The following is a 25333-nucleotide window of genomic DNA, read 5'->3' as shown; positions in this document are numbered from 1 at the left end:
TTCCATGCTTGGGTCCCCTATTTTGTGAAATCCCTCTTGAGGTTACTTGCCTTTTTTATATATATATCATTTGTTGTTACTGCCATCATTGTTGTCATCACCATGATTGGTGGTGGTGTAACCCTCTTCCTCTTCTCCATTTAGTTATATTGATCACAATTTTCCTAATAATAGATCCTACATAGGAGCCTCTCCATTTGTGGCTGCGAGAAAATTACATCTTGCATTTTAAATCTCTACCATGGGAGAAACTGTGTAGTGCCAAAGTCGCCCAGGGAATTATGGGGACGTATATCATCGACCACAACTCAGTATTCTTTGATGGGCATTGCATTGCTCTGGGACCTCTATGCGATAGTATTCCTTCTACCAACTGGTCTGACTACTAGACCAGCTGTGAATGTGGCGACCTGTGATTCATATTTTATACTAGGTATGCATTCTACGTCATAGGGGTATGCTATCAATAAGTTTGTGGATCTATAGATAGAACCTTTCTGTATCTTGTTGGAGTTTATTGGGTTGAAAAAGAGTGTGGGGAATATGACATGTACTTTTGTGCAACTTGTTGTTGTGGTCTGTCATACAAGCCTTCCTCTAGATTGGCTCACAGTCTTCACCAAGGCCTTCGACCAGCAGCAGTAGTAGCTGAAGAAAGTAGCCCAGGGCCAAGCCCACAACAAGTTGGGACCACCACTCTGCATGATCTAGTATCGATTGGCTTTGGGATAAGTACGCTGGCATGTGCCCCCTTTTTGTATTTTTGCTTGAACCTTAGTACCCCAAGCTTTTCCACCAGTCCTAGTCATCACCACCGCTAAGGCTTCCACCGCAACTTTAGTTTTTTCTTCCACATCCATGACTGTCCACTACTATTGTCTCGATTTCAACATCTACTACTACTATTACTCTTGCTTCCGTGCCCATCTCTATTGCCAAGTCCATCCTTGCCTCTACCATTGGCACCTCTGTGCCTACTTCCACTCTTGCTGAATCCTTTACTTCCTTTCCTGGCTTAAGTGTGGACACAATCATTTATTTGGAAACAAGTGCACTTGGTGTAGTAAATGGCACTCACATCGCCACTAGTGCCATTTTTATTCAATCTCTTCTACTACAGAGGTTTCCCATACATCTTCACTCCCACTTGTTATTGGTTTGATCCCTGCTATTGTTTCCTTGACTGTGCATCTAGAGTTCCCACCTACCCAGTCTCTTCAACTAGGGGAGCGACCTCAAATGATCCTAGCCACCCATGCTACCTTTCCTCCACCAGGTTCTTTTGAGCAATAGGGAGTAAACAAAATTTTCTTTGTTGAAGACACCTCCCCGTCAGACGACCAGTATATAGAGTGCGTCGACAGATGGATATTGAGTTTGCCAATGCCATATGTACCATGAACAAGGTCTCACATTATTGGGTGCCTTCACAGTTTGTTTGAATTGCACAGAGAGAGTATGTTATTGGCAACCAAGTATAGTAGGCTAGACTGACTCATTTGTAGATGGATTATGATGCATTGCGGGTCTAGTTTCACAAGTGTTAACAGAGAGCAATGAAAAGCTTAAGACAGAGCACACTACCTTGCAGCTCTAGAAGAAAGAAGACAAGAAGTTGCTCACTAAAGCGGAGTAGTGGATTAACATGTTCAAAGAGAGGAATTGAGGTCACATCTGGGACAAAGAGGCTACTTAGGAATTCGTAGACCTAGCTACTGAAGTAGCATGCTTGGAGGCTGAGAATGTGTAGCTCAAGCATCAAAATCTAGAATACGAGGACCGCCTCCACACTCTCAAACAAATTGAGAAAATGTTTCAGTCACCCCTTGATGAGCAGCTGAGGAGGGACCCCAAAGATGATGAAGATCAAGTAGGCTAGGGAGGGTTAGCTTTTGGAACTCCTTTTGGGCAGCTATACTAGGGAAGACAGTGTGCACTTTCAAGTCCAGACAACCGGCACCTATTGTACCCAACAACTGACACCAGCCAGGCCCATTGTACATAGCACACTTCGAAAGCTTCTATCTTGATCCATCTCATCATGTTGCTAGGTCTCTATCTCTTCCTTGTTTTTATCTACGGTATCGTATATGCCAACAAATATTTTGTGTGCAATTCCTAGGAAGGAAGAAATTTGGGTCACTTATCGGACAATGGAGGTAGCTACTAGCATCCTTTCCTAGACCCAAGTTTTGTATCAATTGTGCCAGTCTGAGTTATTCCTTTGGAGTATTTACTAGTAGAAATATATTTTTAGGATTTTTAGTCTGAGTTAGTCCTTTGGAGTATTTTTAGGATCAGGCTGTGCATGAGTTTGATCAACAAATAAAAGCTAAGGTAGTTACTCAACATGCTAATTACAAGATTGAGCACTAGGCAATTTTGCATAGCATGTAGGAGCTACCTTGCCCTATAGCTTCTACTCTACTTGAGTATTTCAAGGCGCTACTATGATTGATCCAGAAGTTACTATTGCAAGTGCCGTGATAAAAAACATCAATCTATGGCAACATTTTTCCCAAGTTTACAAAGCATCGCCAAGTTCACAAAGCCACAAGTGCAGCAAAAGCAATATAAATATAAGTTCGTGCACCTTGGCATAATGGATGTGGATGTGGTCCACGTAGTGTAGCAAAGGAAGGAGGAATGGCGGATCCACCCTGACGAAGTACATGTCAGTATTAATGCCTTGCATTCGTGGCCGCTAGCCCCAGCACTAGGATGTCTTGATCCACTTCATGCCTATCTCTTTGATTAGGATGCATTGGATTCTCCTTCACTTCAACCATTCGCCCCAGTGACTATGTTGAAATATGGTCGATCACCTCCCCATGTGTGAGCCCCCAAATGAGGGAGAGCAAAGGGGGGCTGAACCATAGGGTGACAAGACTACCATATGGGCAGGATCTAGACTACCATGTGGGTAGCATATACACATAAGAGTGGTTGCGTAATGGTGGTGACATAAGCTGGGGCTTGGAAGAGGTTGCAAGACAGGCAAGGATGGTGGCCTTGGATGGCCACCCACTTGGTCAAATAACTACCCAAGGGTGGGGCCTAAGATGGGCCGTCCTTGGGATCTGGTAACAGCTCAAGAGGGCCAACAAAGGGCCCTTATATAGGATAGGAGAGGAAGCCAACCAGGTTGGTTGGTTAGGGCTGCTAAGTCGACTGGCATCTTGTAAAAGAGTCGGCAAGGGGGGGTTGGTACATATCACCCTGCTAGTTGGTATTTTTGGAGGCCCTAGAGCCCTATAAAAGGAGGGGCATTTGGCCCCATTTACTCATCACTTGGAGTAGCAATCCAAGAGCAGGAAGGAGCAACAAGAGGACCATCCTTGGGCCATACATAGGAGGTGAAGGTGACCTATAGATGGCTATAGACTTAGCTCAAGAAGTTGCCCACCTAGGCTGAGTTTTTGGGCAGTAAAGTGGAAGAGATCTTTTGGACGGAGAGTCTACATAAGCTCAATGGAGTACGCATGCTAAGAGATGTAGAAGTAGGAGAATCTTTTGGTATTGTATCTTATCGAGTTTGTAGATGGATGGAAATATATAAGATTTGCTTCTATATTGTCTTTGAGCACATTCTATTTGCTAGTTTGCCCATACATGAATGGTTGTAAAGTACACACAATCGATGAAGCTTGACTCCATAGTGAAACACTAACGGGTTTATTCCTTGGCCCATCTATCATTCTAGTGTAATTATTGGGCCCATCTATTAGTCTTCCACTCTGGGATACCCTCTGATGGAATTTCATTTTCTAACATGGTATCAGAGCCCTAACAGAAGTTCTCGGGAAGTGGATCTTTAAGGCAAGGACCTTGTTGAAGGATGATCTTGATTCGTTGCTCATTGTCTGAAGGATTGTACCCAGGAGGGAGGCTCAGATTCAGGTAGGTGTCTAAAGGATTATACCCATGTGGGAGGTTGAGGTTCAAATAGGTGTATGACACTCTAAACTCTTTACCTATTTTATTTCATCATCATGGCCAATAGATACCAGATCCCAAATGTTAGTGAAATAGTCGAGCTCGACAGGAACAACTACCCATTGTGGAAAATGAAGGTTTAAAGCCACTTAGTGTTGAGGGAGTCGTGCATGATTGTGACAGAAATGGGGTTGATACCTCAAGCCCCCGTAACTACTCTAGCCACATCATTCTTGATGGCAGTAATAACACCAACAGACACTACATTAGTGAAAGAGCATGGTAGATCTGAGATGAGGAAGCCTTGGCTATCATTGTGGAAATGACGATTAATATAGTGTTGTCGCATATGCAGATGGAGCACTTCTTTCAAGGCATGGATGACATTGAGGGATATGTATGAGGCGAGAATCTTATACCTTGAGGCAGATCTATACGGCATGAGGATGGATTCAGTGGAATTGCTACAAGAACACATCACCAAGATGAAGGTGGTGTGGCAATTGGTCAAAGGATGAGCACAACCGATGGAAAGGATGTTTCTCTCCTCTGGAGCTATAGTAGTTTTGTGACTATGATGACTGTAGGGCATAGGGCAGCACCGGTGACATTTGAGGAGCTGGTTCCATTACACTTGCAGCAAGAAGCTCGGGGAAAGAAATACAATGGTACAGATAAGGATGACAAAGCCCTGATAGTTCAAGACAAGAGCAAAGGCAAGGGCAAGGGTAAAGGCAAGCCCAAATCTGACAACAGAGTGGATTCTTTAGATGAAGACAACAAGAAGAAGAGAAAGAAAGAGAGGAAGTGCTTCTACTGCAATGAGCCAGGACATTTTTTTAAAGGAATCAGCTCAAGTGGCGATAGGAAAACTTTTCTTGGTGGCCACTTTGTGTGCTATTGAGGTTAGATATGTGGATCCTAGTGTGATTGTCAGAATGTCAGATATTGAGGATTGGTCAAAAGAGGAGTTAGGACCCTTTGTGAAGGTGATGGACAGTGTACTACAAGTGCCTGGAGTCATTTGGGTTCTTGGCTAGTGTTACTAAAGTCGCCTACTAGCCAGTATTTTTGGAGGGCCTAGAGCCCTATAAAAGGAGGGTCATTTATCCCCATTTACTCATCACTTGGAGCAGCAATCCAAGAGCAAGAAGGAGGATGAGCCTTGGGCCTATACATAAGAGGTGAAGGTGACCTAAAGAGGGCTGCAGACTTAGCTTAAGAAGCTACTCACCTAGGCTGAGTTTTCAAATAGCAGCATGGAAGAGATCCTTTCGATGGAGAGTCTACATAAGCTCAATGGAGCACGCAGGCTCAGGTGCTAGGCATATAGTAGGAGAACCTTTTGGTATTATATCTTGTCCAATTTATGCACTGAGAGAAATATATATTTCTTCTATATTGTCTTTGAGCACAGTCTATTTGCTAGTCTGCACACACATGAATGGTTGTGAATACACACACATGATGAAGTTTGATTCCATAGTGAAACAATTTCGAGGTCCATCTATCAGTCTTCCACTGAAGTCTTCCACTGAAGGATACCCTCTGGTGGGATTTCATTTTCTAATAGATTGTGCCCAATCTAGCATCCCTAAAGCTGAGAAGGTGACTTCTATGGGTGTTAAAGGTCATTGTGCCTTAACCCCAGTTATGTACAATACTCAAACACATATATATATGGATGACATAAAAGATTAGGGTGCTCCACACCCACCAAAACTTGCGTGGCTCTCTTCTAACTCTCTCTCTCTCTCTCTCTCTCTCTCTCTCTCTCTCTCTCTCCCTCTTCCATTCCGCTTCTGATGAGAGCACTCTCAACTAGTATCAAAGCCCGGGTGGTCTATTTGATGCTTGTGGGTGGTCTAGCTGATGAGCCTGTGTGTGTGCCTGGATCCTGGAGTCTGCTGCTACTGTGCAGCTCTGGAAGCAAGCTTGTGGGTGCTTGTGTGAGCTGCCCAAGTGGTATTAGAACCTTGTAGAAGCCTACAAGTGGTTTCTAGAAGTCTCTGTGTGGTCTTAGTAAACCTCTGGAGTCATTTTCCAAGTTGTTGGTGGTTTTTTGAGCAAAATTCTGAGTCAATTTCCTCGTCTTTGTTTGAGATTTCCTCCCAAATCCACACAGTTGCCACGTGGCTTTATTTGCTAAGGTTTCTTTCCTAAGATTTTATGTACTAGTCAATTGTAAGGGTTGACTCCCCGGTTTGCATCCATCAGTTGGGATTTCACAACTCTAGCAGTAGAGAGATATTTGGAGATTGTCTTGCTGAGTCCCATTATGCAGTGATGCCCATGTTTTGATCATTGCTGTGGGGCCGTGACTTTTGGGACATACCTTATGCAGATTACTCTAGTTGCAGTTTGAGCCATGTGCACTCATTTGTGGTTTGTATTGGGTTGCAGTGAATGCTTTATAGACCATTTGGATGCATTGCCATAGGCCCAGATTGCCCTGTGGGATGCTTTATTGATGGACGTCTAGCACACAGATGCTATTTTTTTGTTGAGGGATAGCTGTGAAACGTTGCAGTTAATGCACTAATAGTGTTGTGCTCTCTTGGATGAGACATTATTGATGCTTATGCCCATAGACAATGTTTATGCTTGAGGCATTTGGTTCTTATTAGCATTGGGTTTGCCATTGTTTTGTCATTATAGGTTGACATTTTCTTTTGGAGTAGATTTGCTCATATGGATGCATAGTATATGCACATGAGTCAGTTCCATTTTTTAATGCTTTGATCCTTTAAGATTTGGTGATATTACCTTCCGTTGTGGCATACATATTTGGTGCACCTGGTATTTGGTGTGAGTTCTCTCTTGCAGGCACTGGCATTTGGGATGTTGCTTTATTTGCATCATGGCATCCTCTTTCGTGTCTAAAAAGGAGTTTTTCAACATTAAAAAGTTTGATGGGACAAACTTTTCTCTGTGGAAAAAATAGATAAGGGATGTGCTTACCCAAAAGAAGCAAATTAAACCCTTGGAAGGGATTGCAGCTAAGCCTGCAACTAGTAGTAAATGAACAGACTACAAAAGATTTGTGGAAGAAATTATGTGCCACTTATGAGAAGGAAACTACCTCTAATAAAGTTTATCTTATGAAGATGTTGTTTGAGTTGTAGATGAAGGGGTTTCCATTGCTCCTCACTTGAATGAGTTCAATATTATTTTCAGCCAACTTCAAGCTCAGAAGCTGAATTTTGATGCATAGACTAAGGCAATATTCCTCTTGTGTTCATTGCCATCATCATGGGATACCTTCTGTATAGCCATCGTAACTTTGCACCTAGTGGAGTACTAAAGTTTGATGATGTTATGGGTAGCTTGTTGGCCGAGGAGATTAGACTAAAGTCTATGGGTGGCAACAAGCTGGATGCAGTCTTAAATGTGCAAAGGGGTAGATCACAGTTCATGGGGGGAAGTCCCAAGAAAGAGGGAAGTCTCATAGCAAATTCAGGGCACATAACATTGAGTGTTACTATTGTGGCAAGAAGGGCCACATGAAAATGGATTACTACAAGCTGAAAAGAGAGTAGAAGGATAAGAAAAATAATGCAAATTATGGTGCAAATAAGAAGGAAGAGAGTCAAAGGGTGGACAAAGGGAAAGTGAAGATCAAGGAGATCAATGCAGTCGGTGATGATAGTGACAATGAAATTCTCTTCATGTCTAATCTACTTGAACAATTGCTTACCACTTTCGATGATGCATATTCCCAGGATTGGATTTTGGATTTTGGTGCTTCATTCCATGCTACTCTCCATAGGAAATGGTTCTCCACTTATAACAATGGAAAGACAGGTTGTGTGCATCTTGGAAATAACTATGCATGTGACATAGTAGGAGCAGGTGACATAAAGTTTTCTTTTGCAAATGGGTCTGCTTTTGTTTCAAAAAATGTGAGACATGTGCCTAAGTTGACTAAGAGTCTCATTTCAGCGGGTCAGCTAGATGATGCTGGTTTTCAAACCATCTTTGGTTTTGGGAGTTCGAAAATTCAAAAGGGCTTTATGTTTTTGGCAAGGGGTGCTAAGTGTGGGACTCTATATCCCTTACATGCACCTGGGGTGTCGGATTACGTTGTTGCAATAATTGAGCAACCAAGTACTTCTTTGTGGCATTGCTGGTTGGGCCATATGAGCCAAAATGGAATGAAACTCTTATGCTGTTTGGATTATGTACCGCATTTGAGTTTTTGTGAGCATTGTCTCTATGAGAAGCAGACTAAATCAGCCCATAAAAGAAGGGGAAAGAAAGAGCTTGAAAATCTTGACTTGGTGCATACAAAAGTATGCGGTCCGATGCCTACACGGTCATTAGGCTGGGCCGAATACTATGTGACATTCATTGATGATGCAACTAGGAAAGTGTGGGCTTATGCTATAGCTCGAAAGAGTGATGTGTTCCAAGTATTTCAGAAATGGCTGGCTTTGGTTGAAAATTAGTAAGGTAGAATGCTTACATGCCTACAGACTGACAATACTGGAGAGTATCTCTCTCATGACTTTCAACATTTTTGTGATACACGTGGGATCAAGAGGGAGATCACGTCCCCTCGTACTCTAGAGTAAAACCTAGTTGTAGAAAAATTGAACCGCACTATTTAGGAAAGGTTGCAATGTATGCTTTCCAATGCAAGTCTTTTTGGTGGTTTTTGGGATGAGGCAATGAAGACTGCAGTGCATGTGATCAAATAGATCATCTAGTAAGAGTTTGGATGGCAGTATTCCTGAAGAGGCATGGAGTAGCAAGAAGCCCTCTTACTCTCATTTGTGTATGTTTGGGTGTGAGGCATATGCACTTGTGCCACAAAAAAGCTTTGGAAGAAGCTAGATCCTAAGTCTAGGAAATGCATCTTTTTGGGTTATGGTGAAAGTGGAGATGGACTATCATCTCTGGGATCTAAATGCAAAGAAGATCATACGAAGCCATGATGTGGTCTTCAACAAGAAGAAGATGCATAAGACACCCATGAGGGATGTGGAAATGATGAAAATTACTTTCCAAGATGTGAGTCCACCCGCATCTATTGATAGATAGCAAGCTGTCCATGCATCGAATGTGCAGGAAATGGTGCCACCAGGTACTCCCAGAGGTACACAATGAAGAGTAGATGATGGATCATCTATTGGTGGAAATGATGAGCTAATTGTGGCTGATATGAAGGCGAGACAACAAGTTGAAATGACCTTGAGAAGATCAGTTAGAGTATCTAGACTGCTTGAGAGATTTGTTCTAGGGGCAGACTAAGTTATGCTAACTGATTGCGGGGGGAGCCTTCTTGCTTCAGAGAGTGTGAAGATCAGTGCAAGTGGGAGTATGTATGCAATTGGAGATGAGTTGACTCATGAAAAATAAGACTTGGGACTTGGTTTCTTTGCCACATGGAAAATAAGACTCGGGCTTGGGACTTGGTTTCTTTGCGACATGGAAAGAAAGCATTGCCATGTAAATGGGTCTACAAGATGAAGGTCACAGGTGATGATGTGCCTAAGTATAAGCCCCGTTTGGTTGCTAAAGGGTTCAAGCTAGAGAAGGGTGTGGACTTTGATGAGATCTTCTCTCTGGTTGGGTGAAGATGACGCCACTTAGATGCATACTTGGACTTATGGGCAACAGAGGATATGGAGCTTATGTGGATGGATGTCAAAACAGCTTTCTTACATGGAGATCTGCATGAGAAAATGTACATGGTACAGCCGGAAGGCTTTGAAGAAAAGGGCAAAGAGCATTTGGTTTGCAAGCTGAAAAAGAGTCTCTATGGCCTTAAGCAAGCGCCTAGAGAATGGTATCAAAAGTTTGATGCTTTCATTCGATCCTAGGGTTTCAGAAGAAGAGAGATTGATCACTGCCTCTACATTGAAAGGGCTAAGGATAATAGCCTGATACTCCTAGCACTTTATGTGGATGATATGATATTGGCTAGCAAGAACACTTATGAGCTGGTGGATGCATTAAAGGCCAAGTTGCACGAGGCCTTTGACATGAGAAGGATTTGGGATCTGCAAGTCATATTCTTGGTATGCGCATCATGCATGACCGAAGTAGCAAACTCCTTTGGCTTTCACAAAAGGAGTATGTTACAAAAGTATTACAACGTTTCAATATGGAGGGGGGAAAGGCAGTAAGTACTCCATTCCCTCCATATGTGAAACAGATAGTCCCAAATCAGATGAGGAGAGGGCCATGATGGCCAAGGTTCCTTATGCATCAGCGGGGTTGGGAGTCTTATGTATGCTATGATAGCTACTAGACCGGATATTGTATTTGCAATGGGAGCTGTTAGTAATCTAGAAAAGAGGCATTGGGAGGCAGTTAAGTACATCATCAGGTACATGAAGGGTACCAAGGAGATGATTGGCAGAGGAGAGATGCGTGTACTTGGATACACAAACTCAGACTATGCAGGGCATGTGGATTGTACGAGATCCACTTCTAGTTATGTGTTCACCTTTGTAGGTGGTGCAGTGTTGTGGTTGTCTCATGCACAGAAGTGTGTTGCGTTGTCTACCACAGAGGCCGAGTATGTTGTAGCCACAGAGGGTTGCAAGGAGGTTATATGGCTTGATAGGCTAGTGGGAGATTTGGGGATTCATACAGGTGTACCAACATTGCATAGTTATTCCATGAGTGATATTTAGCTAGCAAGGAATCTAGTCTTTCATGCAAAGATTCAACACACTGAGGTCATATACTATTTTATCAAGAAGGTACTTTAGGACAAGCACATAGAGCTTGTCAAGGTACATACAGACGATAACCCTGCAAATATGCTGACGAAGAGTGTACCTAGTCAGCAGTTTGAGTATTGTCGTGTATTGATGGGCATTGGTTAGGATATGCTCACTGGTTGTTCTTCCTTAAAGGCACATGGGCATTTAAGTGGGAGTTTGTGGGGGTTAAAGGCCACTATGTCTTAACCTGGGTTATGTACAATACTCAAACACATATATATATGGATGACATGGAAGATTAGGGTGTTCCTCACCCACCAAAACTTGTGTGGCTCTCTCTCTCTCTCTCTCTCTCTCTCTCTCATCCTCTTCCATCTCTCAGCTTCGAAGGCACTCCAAGTCTTATAGTTCATCCAATTTTGAAGATTGACTTCAATATGTTTCCTCATGAAGACCTTGTCATCCGCTGAGACATAGATGAAGATAAATCAAGGTGAAGTGTTGAGTCCTCATTGACACAAGAACTTGTAGGACATGGATAACTAGACACGTTGGTTGGCTAAGCAGGTAGCCAAGCGCTAAGTGGTGGAGTTCTAAGCAGTAAGGACAAGTAGTGCATTGACACCGAAGCGGTCCACTAGTAGTTACCAGTTGAGTAAGGTTCCCAGTTAGTAATTAGTAGGTTGGTTTCTAGAACTGCTTGGTAGATGGAATCGATAAGTTTTTGATTGTAATAGGGAAAATGGGCTCTGTTGTATGAGAGGAAAATCCAAGTGAGTCTAGAGTCCTGTTGCAAGGGTGAGTAGTTTGCCTTGAGTAGAGGCATGATTATGTGTAGCTCCTATCTGTTTGTGTTAGCCGAGTGTCTTTGATAACACAAGTATTGCATCCCATTACCATGTTGGCCAATATATTTGTGTTCTTGCATTGTTTCTCTTCCACCCATTTTCATATAATTTTCTTCCACACAACACAGACCCAGTTAGTGCACGCTGCAGTTTTGCAACCAAGCACCAGAAGGAACATGAGCCAAGCCACCAAGGAGTGCAAGAGAGGGCATCTTCCACCAAAGCATTGTGCACGAACTAAACAATAGGCACCCTAAGAGTAGAACCAAGTGTCAGCATGGTGCTGATTATCAACTTTATCATACTCATCACTAGCAATATTTTGTTGTCCATTACCAAATCTATTGTACTAACCATTTGCAATATATTATTGTGCCTTTTGGATTTAGGTTCCTAATGATATGGGATTCCATAGCAATGGCAACTTCTTACTACTCTCTTTGGAGTACTTTGTTGGTAACCTCATTTGTTGTTGAAATCATCTCAGTCTCTAGATTCAATGTCCCCCTCTAGTTGGAAGGACCTTAAATGACTTGGTGAGATGAAATTTTCATAATTTAGCAAAAATTGGATGCATTTCCGAACTCCTTTGCCTTAGAGATGTATCATTGATGGTTGTCATAGGGTGTTCTTTCTAATGCGAGCAAACATGTGATTCACTTCCGCTTTATGCACTAATCTCCATGATAGTGATGCCAAAATGTTGTCACTTTTTCTATCATTTCCAATTCCGAGGGTGTTGGTCACCCACTATTATGTCGTTGCTCATTGTAGCATAGGTGTTCACAAATGTAGCTTAGGTCCTCCGGTCGTATTCATGAGAGGTGTAGGCTAGAGCATGGAAAGTGTTTTTGGGTTATTCTTAGGTGAAAAAGAGGTGTTGATCACAAAGTTTGATCGAGCTTCTCATCTCCATTGGTATTCAAGGGTTTAGGAAAGGTTTGTAGGGCTTAGGAGGAGGATAGGGTTGAGAAGATAACTATGGGTTCAAGGTTGAGAGAGAGTTGTTGGGGAGTAGAGAGCTAGTCTCCTTCACGAGTTCATAGAGTTAAGGGTTGAGAAGGATTGAACAAGGGGGAGGAGGAAGGGAGGAAGAGGGGGGAAAAGAGGAGGGAGAAGAGGGAGGAGGAGGAGGGAGTAGTTTGTGTTGCAAGAATAAGAACATGCTAGAACACATTGATAGTGTAGGGAGCATAGATGTCAAGAGATCAAGTACATGAATGCAAAAGTGAACTAAACATTGTGCCCCAAAGAGTGCAAGCTTCTTCATAGTAAAGGATATTTATACAAGTTCCTAAGTTTCCATCCTATAAGTACTTTCTCTCTCTCTCTAAGGTCTTCTCTCTCTTGTAAGAATTTCTCTCTCTTGCAAGAACTTCTCTCTCTTTGTAAGGATATCTCTCTCTTGTAAGAAATTTTCTCTCGTACACAAAAGTGCAGATTCTAGTTAGTAGTATTTCTCTCTCTAGATCATGAGTTTGTAGGTATGATCAAATATTTTCTAGCGAGCATTTTGGCTATCCTTACCCTATTGGATCCATCAAACCTCCTTTGAATCTCAAGATATTAGAAGTGAAACTTTTCCGCTACTCCACACACACATAGTGGATGCTCTCACCTATGGTTTGGTCCTTATTGCCCACAGGGTTAACACCATGGTCGCTTGTTGATCAATTCTCTCATGGGAAAGTGATGATCATAACCCCACATAATACTAACATAGACATATGCTTGTAATATTAGAACGATGCATTCAAATCCTTATACATGCAAGCTATAAGATGTAACATAAGTAGAAAGATGCATAAAGAAACAATTTTACTTACATGCCAATCACATCCCAATGGTATCTCCTCCTCCTTATTGCGAGTCACACGAGTTCCATTAAAGCATGCCTTACTTAAAGTGTCTTTAAAACAATCTATAGGAAAGTTTTTTGGGATTGTCTCTAGCTCAAGAGGATATCTTACTTGCCTACCATCCCTTTTGTTTGTCTAAGACTTTGCTTCCATGCACCTTATTTTCTTTTTGAATTTCATAGAGCCCTAGCCTAGAATTTATTAGTCCACTTTATATGCTTACCTTATGGAAAACTTGCTCTTCATGTGATAAATCCAACAGGACTCTAGTACAATCATATCATCTCTCTCTCTCTCTCTAGCATGGAAAGCTAATTCTGAAACACAAAAAAAGGTCAAAAGCAAATTCTTGTACAATCAATACGAACAAAGGACATCAAGTCCTATGTTTCAAACATGGGGAATTGAACCCCCTTTTAATGGAACCTCCCAATGAAGGCACATGGAAGGATGAGACAATACAAAAGAGAAATGAAATGAAGCATATAGCCTTCATGATAGCTGATATCTATAAGTGATGCGAAAGCTGAGGCAAAAGATCACAAAGAAGGTAGAGAAGCGAAGTAGACATCTAAAGGCATACGGTACTTTAGCTAAGCATGGGAATGAAAGGAAGATCAAATATAGAGAATTTCTTAAGTACAATGGGTATATAGTGGAATACGTTGGATAACATTAAGAAAGTGATAAAAAATAAACATTGATTGTAGCATTGATAGCATCCTATGCACTAAAAAGATGTTGCAACTTACTTTCAAAAGTTTAGGAAAGGCAAAGATTATGGAATAGTGTGAAAAGCTCAAGGGATCGCAAAGAAGCTTAGCTTGAAGCCTTTAATACAAAGAGTTGTCAATTTAGTAAATGTCAAGAATGAGAACGAAAGCAAGCCGGCATTAACGAAGGAGGAAGGACAAGTGCTAAGTCAAGGTATCACTCTTGAGATGGCCCACCAAATACAAAGATCACAAAGGCCATGACCCCGACAACGAGAGACAACCCGATAGAGGCAAATACAAGATATCATAATATCCCATTAGAGGACTGTTGAGGCACCAAGATCATAGTTAATCACATCTCTAGAAACATCCAAATAATATGCTAAGACAAATTAACAAGAGTAGCATTGATTTTGCTCAAAACTTTACCTTCATACGGATAGTCACAAATCTAAAACCAAAGTATTAACAATCTAAGTAGTGTTGAGACCCAAAGGGTGATTGTGATTGTGATTGTGATTGTTACAATGGCAACCCCTCAATATTTCATTGATTTTTGTAATAAATGGAGGATGGAGTCGAGTAGGGCAAGGATTGGTTGCTGTCCAAGAGGCCTTTTAAAGGCTTAAATTGAATGATCTTGTTTGTTCATAGGTACCCTGTAACCTTTGATTGTGGGCGATAAACCCACGAGACGAGCCAGCTGAAGTTAGGAGGGCAATATTAAAATCCTTCAAACAAACAGATTTTCAGAGGGAGAGAGATGCAAACAGTGAAGCAAGATGAGAGGGAGCATCTGCATAAATTGCTCACTGAAAAGCACCAGGGAGAACCCATAGTGTGGAAAAGAGTTGACGAAAAGAAGCCAGAAGAAAACGTGTGTGGTGCTGTGAGATATTGTAGTGAAAAAATGATGCATAGTATGAGTGTGTGTGTGTGTGTGAGAGAGAGAGAGAGAGACAACAGACAGACAGACAGATCAACAATTGTAAGAATCTGCATTTCATGAGCTCTGCTTTAAGAGATTGCAAAATTTCTCCAATTTTAGAGCAAAATAGACAATCGATCCTTTCTGCAGTCATTACATCCATTCATAAGGCAGCTTCCAGCACGAAGCATTTGCCATCAGACCATGGAAAATTTGATATACGCCGAGATCCTTAACAGAATCGGAAGAAGAGCTGAAAATTGATTTATCTAAGTAAGTACAGTACCTCCACAGAGTCGTCGTCGTCGTCGTCGTCTTCTTCGTTGCAACATCACCTACACAGGAATCCTCATTCCAATCGGAACTCCATTGGACTTCACTTGCCATCGTTGTATGATGCCCCCGCAGCTCGCCTTGGTTTCCCTTTCCTCCTGTTTCCATTTGGCTTTGCTGCTGCAGCCGTTGTTGCCTCCTCCCCGTTCTCTGTTTTTTTCTCTGCTCCCTTGCTCTCGTTGGCATCCAGCAGCTTCTTCTGCCTCTTCCTCTCCTTTGTCACTTCCTTCTGCGTTTTCTCGCTCACCTCTTCTTCCTCGGTTTCGTCTTTCACAATCTTGCGAGGTCTTCCTCTCTTTCTCCGTGACGGAACCGAATCCTCATCTCCGCTCCGTGCCTCCTCCTTAGACGAAGCCAAAGGTGATTTCTTGTCCTTCCCTTTAGGACGTGCCATCTGCGAGCAGATCCAACTATATCCACTCCGTTTCTTAACTTCTGTCAAGGTAAGAGTCGACAATTTCAGAAAGAGGGGAATCGTTCTCAAAAACACAGCTTGGTCTATGAAAATGAAATAGCACGTACGGAAATGATGCAGCTGGCTGTCCAAAGCCATTTCCTAGGAAGAGCGACTTGATCCCGTTGGCAACTCATCTGCAATGGATCGATTTATTCAATCCACTGCCTGATTTTCTTTGGTACGGAACAACAGACTCATTCCAAGATTTTCTGAATCAATCCAAAACTTCTTTTCCAACGGGATACCCAGTCGGATCCCTCAATCCAATCGCTTGGAGCCCCTGTTTGCGGGCAGAAAGCTTCCACAATCGTGCGTCCAAGAAAAGGGCACAAGAAAATCTCATCATCATGCAAACTAAAAATTCTTTGCATATGATCAGGATTCTCCGGCATCTACACTTCTCATATACTGCAAACGTGGTACAAACCTCCAAAAAGGTAGCCGCCAAGGATGGATCATCGCAACTTGGTCGAACAGGGACTAAGCCTGAGCCAATGAATGGGAGGCGAAGAAGAGGAGGAAAGGGGCAATATAGAAGCGGATTCAAGACGAAGAATCCAAACAAAGAGGCAGCAAAGTTCGATGGAAAGACCAAATAGCAAAAAACAGAGAGATTGCAAGTCTAACAGGATCAAAAGCGGACAGGAAGATTTTGCTAGAGGATGGAATGCTTACGAGAGAGAGAGCAGATGGCAGGTGTGTAACATTCAGAGCCAGCAAACAGCTCTCATTGTTGTTGATGTTGTTTTTCTTCTTCTTCTTCTTCTTCTTCTTTTTCTTCTTCTTGTGTTGATGATGATGATAAGAAGAAAGAGTTCTTGTGACATAGAGACTGCCCTCCATCCTTGTTTTTTTATTTTTTTGTTTCACTTTTGCCCATGTGTGAAGAAGGTTTCACCTTATCCCTTCCCTTTCCACACATCTTCCTTCGCTTGGTCTCATGTAGCCGATCTCGCTGTGGTCGGTTTCAACCTGAAAGCCTGGAAAATCTTGCCATAGGTACAAATACCCCTCCACTTTACAAGTGACTGCTCCTCAGGACTCCCGCCCGACCTGCAATAGCAAGGAGCCATTTGATGGTAACTGTTCTAATGGCAAACTACACTATAACCATATGTGAAAATACATAGAGAAAGATAAAAGATATCAATTATGTAGGTGTGGATGCTCCATGCAGGCACACACACATGGATCCTAAACACATCACACTAGCACATAGACACACACGATGGAGAAAACCTCAATGTGGGGGGTGGGCCAAGGAAAAAAATACTAAACAGTTATTTTTTTAAGTGTAAAGTGGAGCACTGCAAGAGGGCCCAGAGGTTCCTAATAGCTTACTCTAAGTTTGTAGGATGTACAGTTGATGGGGGAATGTGCATCAAATTTGCTGAGTTGAGGATGAGGTTTACACTTAACCATCATTAGTGAAACATGTATCATGATCTTCTACATGGCATAGCTCCCTCTGGAGTAAGAGCTATAGAGATGGGATAAATAGCATGTCCCCTTATTAAAATACATGAGTTGTTACACTAGTAAGTTTCAATTCTCACATTGCAAATGGCATAGCTAGGAAATGGTCTTAGACTCTCTTGACACCTTGATTAAAGGGGTTAACTTGTATTAATTATATGGAATTATGATACACCATACCAGAGGTAGCTATTCTCATAGTACTGGAAGATATTCAAGAATTGATCACTCTTCACAATAGTTTGGCCGAGTCTGACCATTGGTTCCTTGCTCCCATATTTGGGCACACCTTTAAACAAGTCAGCCATCTATCCCTGGCGACTTTGTGCTTGAAATCCGGACACCTTGGGTTCGATTGGTCAGACTGCCCAATCCTGTACAAATCATTTTGTCCGGTCTCGTCGGACAGGTCTGATTGTCCAACAACAACTGGGAGAGCTCAGTGAAGCACTCTTGCCACAAATGCTCTGTACTTGAGCTACATGTGAGGCATGATTAAGATGAAAAGAAATTGCAGTAAGTTGGTCGGTACTTGAGGTCTGTGCTGCAGCATCTGAAAGCGAAATTTTCGAAGTACTACGAGTAGACACTTCTACCCCTACCCCTCATTCCTTCCCCATTCATTTTGCATAATCTCTCAATTCACTCCTCCATTTAATCCACCACAAATTTTATTGTCGATCATCTCGGCCCCCTCCACCACTATGTTTTTTGTCGGTATCCTCCAACACCACCTCCACTTTCTATCCACTACCTCCATCCCCTCCACCACCACTTTTTTCACCAATCATCTCCACCCCCTCTGCCATCATTTTTCCTCCAGCACCCCCCTCATCACCATCACCAGAAGATGTACAATGCCAGCCTTGTTGGGGTAAAGGGCAGTGTGCCCACCCACTTGTACATTGCCCATGTATACTCATATATATTTGATAGAGGAATAAGCTGGAGTAGCTTTTGCTCCACCACTTTTGGTGTCTCCTTATCCCTTTGTGTGAGCTCTCCTCTCCCACAACTGGTATCAGAGCCCATGGCGTTCGATCTACGAGGAGCTCGGTGAGAGGAGAACGGGCACTGTTCGAGAGATCTACCGAGAGCTTTAGAGAGCTCGATTCTCTCATTCACAGAGAGATTTTGGGTAGACATCATCCAGACATATTTCTTTGCCATTTTGTGGAGCTTGTTCGGAAGCCGTCCAGGAGCTTGTTGAGCAGTTGATGGTGGCATTTCGGATTGCCTGTGAGCCCTTGAGCTCGTTTATGAGAAGGGTTGTGGAGTCGATCGCTTAGCGTTGGAAGGAGACCGTCGATGGAGATCATCGATGATGTCGTGTGTTGCCAGCTTATGGAGCCGTGGAGCAGCCATAGATCCCCTTGCAAGTGAATCTTGCTCGTCATTTGAGGATGAGGCTATGCATGGTGAGGAGGATACCTTGGCTAATGATGCCCGGTATGATCCATTGGCTGGTTATGCCAGGACAGATGTGGTTTCTGTAGTTATTGACTCGAGTCATATTGCGCCATGGAGATCTTTTGCCTTCGTGGGGGGAGATTTCAATAACTCTCCTTTGCCACAGGATAATACTACAGCTACACCTCACATGCTTCAAGTGGAAAAAAGCAAATGGGATGACTTTATAATATACAGAAAGGCAAAGGACATCTAGTTGATATTGCAACATAATCAGCCACTAGGATTTACCTATAATCACAATGCTTTCCATAATTACTGGGCTAGGTTAGACAAATGGTATTTGATTAATGCTCAGCAATTCACAGACTTTACACTCCATATCACATTGGATCATTCTCTTTGTCTTTCAGATCATGCTCCTCTATGGTTGACTATGAATTTTGGAATGCCCCAAGATGATATGCCTCCACAGACTATCCGCTTGAAACATATCAATCAAGCTTATCTGGAGCATGACATATTCAAAAAAATGATAAAGGATGCAATTGCCCCACTATAGGAACATGCTCATTATGATATGTCTTTTGCCTGGGGTAGTTTTGTGTCTCAAATTCAACATGCAATACAAGAATATGGTAGGTCTTACATGGCTGATTGGAGGCGCAAGGTAACACATGCAAAATAGGAAATTCAACCCTTGACTGAGTTATCACATGTTCAACCATTGTCTGACACTCAAAAGGAATCCCTTTTACATTCTCAGTTTCTATTACAAGCTAATGACAAAAGGAAACTCAATAAATGGCAAGTCAGAGCTAGAATGAAGCCATTAATGGACAGAGGATGCTCTTCTAAATCCTTCTTTCAGGGCCTACATGCACATCATTGAAAGAATTCCTGTTTGAGAGTGAGAAAACTTGATGGCTCATGGACTCAATCCTTTTCAGAGCTTCAGCATGAGTGTCATGATCACTTTTAAAAAATGTTTGCATCCCCTGCTGTCCCTTTATAGGAAGTTATTCATGCTACAGAAGCATTGCTGACACATGTCAATGCTATTTTACCTATGGATGATGCTCTTTCTTTGGAGCGACCTTTTTTGGAAGAGGAATTAGATTATGCATTGTTCCATCTTGGAAAAGGAAAATCCCCTGGCTGGGATGGTCTTATAGCTAAATTTTACATAGCCTTCTAGGATGATCTCAAACATGTCATACTTGGGCTGATTAATGAAGCATGGGCCAGCAATTTGATGCCAAATTCATGGAAACATGGGCTACTCAAGCTGATTCCCAAGAAGAGTCTATGTGAGCATCTATCTGACTGGAGACCCATAACTCTCATGCCTGTGATATACAAGTTGGTTGCCAAAATGCTAGTCTACAAGATACATGACATACTTCATGATGGCTTGCATCCACATCAATATGGTTTTGTGCCTCGGAGGCAAATTTATGATAACATTGCAAATGCGATGACTACTATTGAGTATGCAAAATACACTGAACAGGATGTCCTCATTCTACAGGTGGACATGGCTAAGGCTTTTGATAGTGTTCAATGGGATTTATTGCACAAACCATGATAAGGATGGGCTTTGGACCCAAGATAGTGAATGCACTTTATTGGCTATATAAGGATTCATTTGCTCAATGCATGCTTGGTAATCATTTGTTTGACTCATGGACATTGGAAAGATTGGTTAGACAAGGATGTCCACTTAGTGCATTGCTCTATGCCATTGCCACTCATCCCCTTCTCTTGTATCTTGATCATCTCACTAGAGAGGGACATTTAAGAGGCCTTCAACTTCTAGGAGCATCCTCATTTATGGCTCAAGCTTATGCAGATGATTCCTTTTTTATGCCTCAGAACAATCCATAGAAGCTTCAAAATTTGAAGGATTCTCTTTCTCTATTTGCCTTGGCAGTAGGTCTTCATGTTAATTTCGAAGAATCCAAACTTTTACCTTTGAAACAATGTGATTGGTATGCTATTCTTTGGCCAGGGCAAATCATGGAGCCACAGGCAATAATCAGACGTTTGGGTTATCCTATTGGTTGGCTGATTACTCAGAAGTAGTAGCTAAGAAGCTTCATGCTAAGGTGCATGGCCTTTACATGTTAGTAGTGCAATCCATTGTCATGGCCTATGTTCAATTTTATTTGCCTCTAATACACTGCTCAAGACATTTCAGCATATATGTCTGAAGCTATGGAGCTACTTTGGAAAACTAAGTCTTCAGTCAAGGCACTGAGGTTGTTGAGAATGGATAAAGTATGTTCTCTAAGGAGAAATGTAGGACTGAATTGGCTAAACCTTAGCCTTCATATATTGTCCAAAAAGATTTCAATGATGCTTACTTTCTTTCAGTAGATTCAATCATGGACAATTATGCTATCACATATGTGTCATACTTTGATTACTGATGCTTATGGAAAATGGGAAAGTGATATATGGGAGGTCATACTGGCCAAATATGTGGGAAAGATTCCAGGTAGCCCATTTGTCACTGCTTTGATCCAAGATTGGAAACAAGTGCTCTCACATATTAAGTGGGATCCTCTACTGGAGTGCTGTTTCTGACTCTCTACTTGCACTCTCTACTTGCACTGCAAGAGCCTGTCAGGGCATATAATCTAAGTAAAAGGGGCATTCATTACATAGTTGATGTGATGGATGATCAAGGGCAGTTTTTATCTTTTCCTTAGGCTATGGCTACCTATGGATTAGGTTTGCATCATAGGAATATTTGGAACAAAATTAAGGATCTACTACAACCATTCTTGTCAATCACTCCCCTTTCAACTAGACAGAGATTAGCTGAATGGAAATTACAGCCTGTTGGGTTGAATATCCATCCTGTACCTCTTTGTAAGCTCACATCTATCAAAACATACATGCTATTGCAGCCCATGCCTTGGATACATAATCATGCCAATGCTCTGTGGTGGCACATGCAAAAACCACTATCTTGGTGGAGGAAGAATTTGGATGCATTGTGGCATGCTAAGTTACCTTTGAAACAAAAACTCTTCTTGTGGTGATGCATGACAGGTACCTTTGGTTGAATTGCACTACTGCTACCACCACGAGCTTGAGTACTGGGTCGTAGGTATCGTTCAATGACTAAAGGCAAAAGCAAAATCCTTGTTGATTCATTTCCTTAGGGAAGCTATACTTAGGGAAGTTGTATATGATGTTGGGATCTTTCTTTTGGAGCTCTCGGAAGTGGGCCCAGGATGATTGTCATTCCATGGGCACATAGAGGGGATGGATCCGCCGCTCAAGAGGTGCACTATGATAGTAGTGCCAAAATTGCTCCTTCTTCAAAAAGGGAAGCGCTAGCAAGGTTGAAGGCCTACGTCCATGTCAGTAAGGGGAATAGGCATGTCTGGAGAGCTAAGTTGTAGCTACCACATGTGCGCTTCGGGTTGGCTCACCTCCAATGGTTGAAGGACTTAGTGATGATAAACATAGTGAGGGGGAGAACTTCCATTATTTGGTATAGGTGAAGGCGAGAGCCTTTGAGTTGGGCCTTCTAGTGATGCAGGAGAGCACTATCGAGTAAGTCCTAGAAGGATTGGAGGTCAGGCTTGTGGGAGAGGAGAGCACACACAAAGGGATAAGGAGACACCAAAAGCGGTGGAGCAAAAGCTACTCTAGCTTATTCCTCTATCAAATATATATGAGTATACATGGGCACTGTACAAGTGGGTGGGCACACTGCCCTTTACCCCAACAACCTCCCACTTAAAGGCAATGTGCCTTTAAGGGAGTATAGTACACATAATACAATCAGCCATAGGCTGAAAAACAAGATGACCAGACTGCCATCCTATGCCCATCGGCACTTTACAATGTGCAAAGTGCATAGAGGATAAGCTGCTAGCAGACATCAGGTTTGCGGGATAGAAAATGACAAGCTGTAGATGCCTGTCAACCAAGATCTCATGCCAGATCTCACTGGGAGAGTGAACTCTCACCACCACGTGCTCCTGTGCTAAGTCCATAGCACCCGAACTGTCACTGTGCAAAGAAAATGTCTCTGTACCACCTGTGACCATAAGCACATGCCCTACAATAGACCTCTGCTGGTCTACCCAACCTGCATCACCTGCATGCTGCTCCTAGAAGCATAAGGACCTGATGTCCACAACCGCTTCCCTACTGCCAAAATCTGCCATAATCATGCTACCAACTCCCACTGCAACGGAAGCAAGAACCGGAAGTGTAGCCCCAATGGCAAACATGTGAGAACCAAGTCTCAACACAGTCATGGATGCATGAAGTACTATGGCTGCCATATCAACCATAACTTGCTGCTCAACTGACCTGTGATCGTCAAACCTGCTGTGTTTCAAGTATGGAACCAATACAGGCAATGGAGTACTCAGTAACTTCCCCCTCTCCATACTGAAACAACCAAGTATCTGACAAACATCATCAAGACCATGCAGCTCCCACTGCAAAGCATCCCTGTCCATAAGGAACCGTATGGCAAGTAACCTCAGAAGGATAGCAACCTCCTGAATACTGAGACCATAACCTGTCTCACTGCGCATCACATCCTAAGCTCTCATAACGGTATCAAACCTATGAAGTCAAGCTCGAGGGGATTGCTTCTGGCCATGGAGGCACTTACGAAGCAAACATATCAATGATATGAAGTAATAGAATCCCACATGGCTGCCCTTGTGGCAGAGTTCTGAGAGGCATATATAGCAACAAATTCATACAATTCCCCATGAATGTAAACTTGTACAACCATCCATCTACCCTGTGGATCATTGAAGGCAATGAGTGGCTACAAATCATGTTTTACCCCAATATGCATAAGCCCGAAAAATCAGTAGCTCCAGAATAGTATATGTCATAGCCTCCAAAAAAAGCAACCTCTCTTGCCAAGGAGTGTTGATTATGCTCTTGCAAACACACAATGTCAGGCTAGTTTTTCAACAAATAAGTCCAAAATAGCCTCCACTTTGAGCTCTTGCAGAGGCCCTGTATATTATATGTAACACACTTAATTGTAGTAAGCATGTAAAAGTGTAAGAGTAAAAGCATATACAAATGTACAAGTGCAAAGAGGAAGAGGCTATGCCTCTGCTATCATAGGTTGCATTCCATCATCTGACATGGAGAGAGCAGCATGATCCGTATCACCTGTATCACATATGGGAATGCCCTTTTTCAACACCCCAACCTAGTTGCCAAGAACAGGAGGAGTGGCTGATGTAGCAGCTTGACCAGGTGAAGGAGAAGAGGCATCCCAATGCCGAGATTGGAGAGGCCTCTACCTCAAAGCTATGACTTTTTTAGGTTGCTGAAAACCGTTCTGATCCACCTCTTTCATCTTCTCTTTGCCTTTATCTTTCTGTTTGTCTCTTAAGGGATGCATTTGATCCACAACTTTCTTGGCTGAATTTTTCTCCCCCCCCTTGGGAGGCACACTGTCATTCATGTCCTTATTTGGCACCAACTGGGGTGGCATTGCATTTGGTGAGGCTTGTGTAAAACAGTAGGACACTTAGAGGTCAAGTGCCCAAATTTATGACATGCAAAGCATGCTCCTGCAAAAACTCCCCACTTGAATTCAAAGTATTTCTGACCCAATTACACCCCCTCAACCTCCACTACTATGGCAAGAATGGATGGTTTATCAGTGTCCTAGAGAACACAGAACCTGTTTCGATTTCCTGTAGGGCGCAGTGGACAAATAACTTGTCCCAGTGAAGCAGCCAAATCTGGCAATTCTTCCCTCATATAGTCAGTGAAGATAAAAACTTCCACCCATACTGGGCAATGATGCCTGATAAGACTTTGGTAGTCTTTATTAGGAGACCATGGCATGGCATGAACCATCTGCCTTCCATAGAACAAGGGGGAAAATTCCAAAAGTCTCTGCTTCTGCTTCTGCACTCCGTCTGTGAGGTGTACTTCATAAAATCCCTTGGAGGCAAAGTACACGCCTTCAACAAAACAACCTCCAAGAATGGATTTGATCCATTGTGCAACATCACTAATAGTGGGAATGCATCTTGGGAAGAAAATGATCACCGCTATCTGTGACAATTTCCTCAGTGGGCTGATCAAGGACGGTAGCTTAACCTTGTACGTATGCTTCGGAATCGGCTTGCTCCACTCTTGCCTAGTTTGCTGAAAATCTTCTCTGAGAGTTTCAAAGACATACTATGCTTCCAAAACGAAGTCTTCATCCTACACACTAGAATCAGAGCAATGCCTCTTTGCTTCAGAGGGTTGCTCTTTCCTTGCAAAGGTGGTAAAACCTCATGGCAGTTCCATTGCGAAAAAGATAGCAAAAGACAAGAAAAGGAAAGAAGGATGAGATGAAATAAACAGGGCGGGATTAACAGGAGAGCTTGGTCCCTGGTCGACGACTGCACGTTAAGGAAGGGGATTGTGATAGCTCTTGCCAATCCAATGTAGCGCCCAACCTTGCAATCGTACACACACACACACACACAGAAAATAATTTTGATTAGTAAACATATCTCACACACATACACTTATTTCTTTACACACACACACACACACACATGTATACTTTTCTAACTATCAATTATTCTTTTATGTACCCTCCGTGAAATCACTCATTTGCTCCTTCTAGGAATTGTTCTTTTATGTACCCCCTGTGAAATCTCCCCTTTACATTTTCTTTTTAACCAC

The 25333-nt window shown here is 42.5% G+C and overlaps 1 protein-coding gene across 2 annotated transcripts; it reads right to left on the bottom strand.

The window, feature by feature from the left end:
* Positions 1-15021: 15021 nt before the first annotated feature.
* Positions 15022-16588, bottom strand: LOC147894048 (uncharacterized). Of its 2 annotated transcripts, XM_087384951.1 has the most exons (3): positions 16430-16565; positions 15820-16240; positions 15022-15732 (listed from the first exon to the last, which is right to left on the bottom strand). In XM_087384951.1, exons 2-3 carry the CDS (start codon positions 15848-15850, stop codon positions 15341-15343), a joined length of 423 nt encoding a protein of 140 aa, XP_087241077.1. In that variant the 5' UTR covers positions 15851-16240; positions 16430-16565; the 3' UTR covers positions 15022-15340. The 2 variants fall into 2 exon arrangements, with proteins under 2 accessions (XP_087241077.1, XP_087241078.1); XM_087384952.1 differs by lacking the exon at positions 15820-16240 and having other exon boundaries at positions 15049-15732; positions 16430-16588.
* Between the last annotated feature and the right edge of the window lie 8745 nt (positions 16589-25333).

This window comes from Dipteris shenzhenensis, chromosome 14 (assembly GCF_047967505.1).
Source record: "Dipteris shenzhenensis isolate YYH24624 ecotype China chromosome 14, Dip_SZ_1.0, whole genome shotgun sequence".
Classification (NCBI taxonomy): domain Eukaryota; kingdom Viridiplantae; phylum Streptophyta; class Polypodiopsida; order Gleicheniales; family Dipteridaceae; genus Dipteris; species Dipteris shenzhenensis.
Note: the sequence above shows the minus strand (reverse complement) of the source record. Positions and strands in the feature narration are given on the sequence as shown.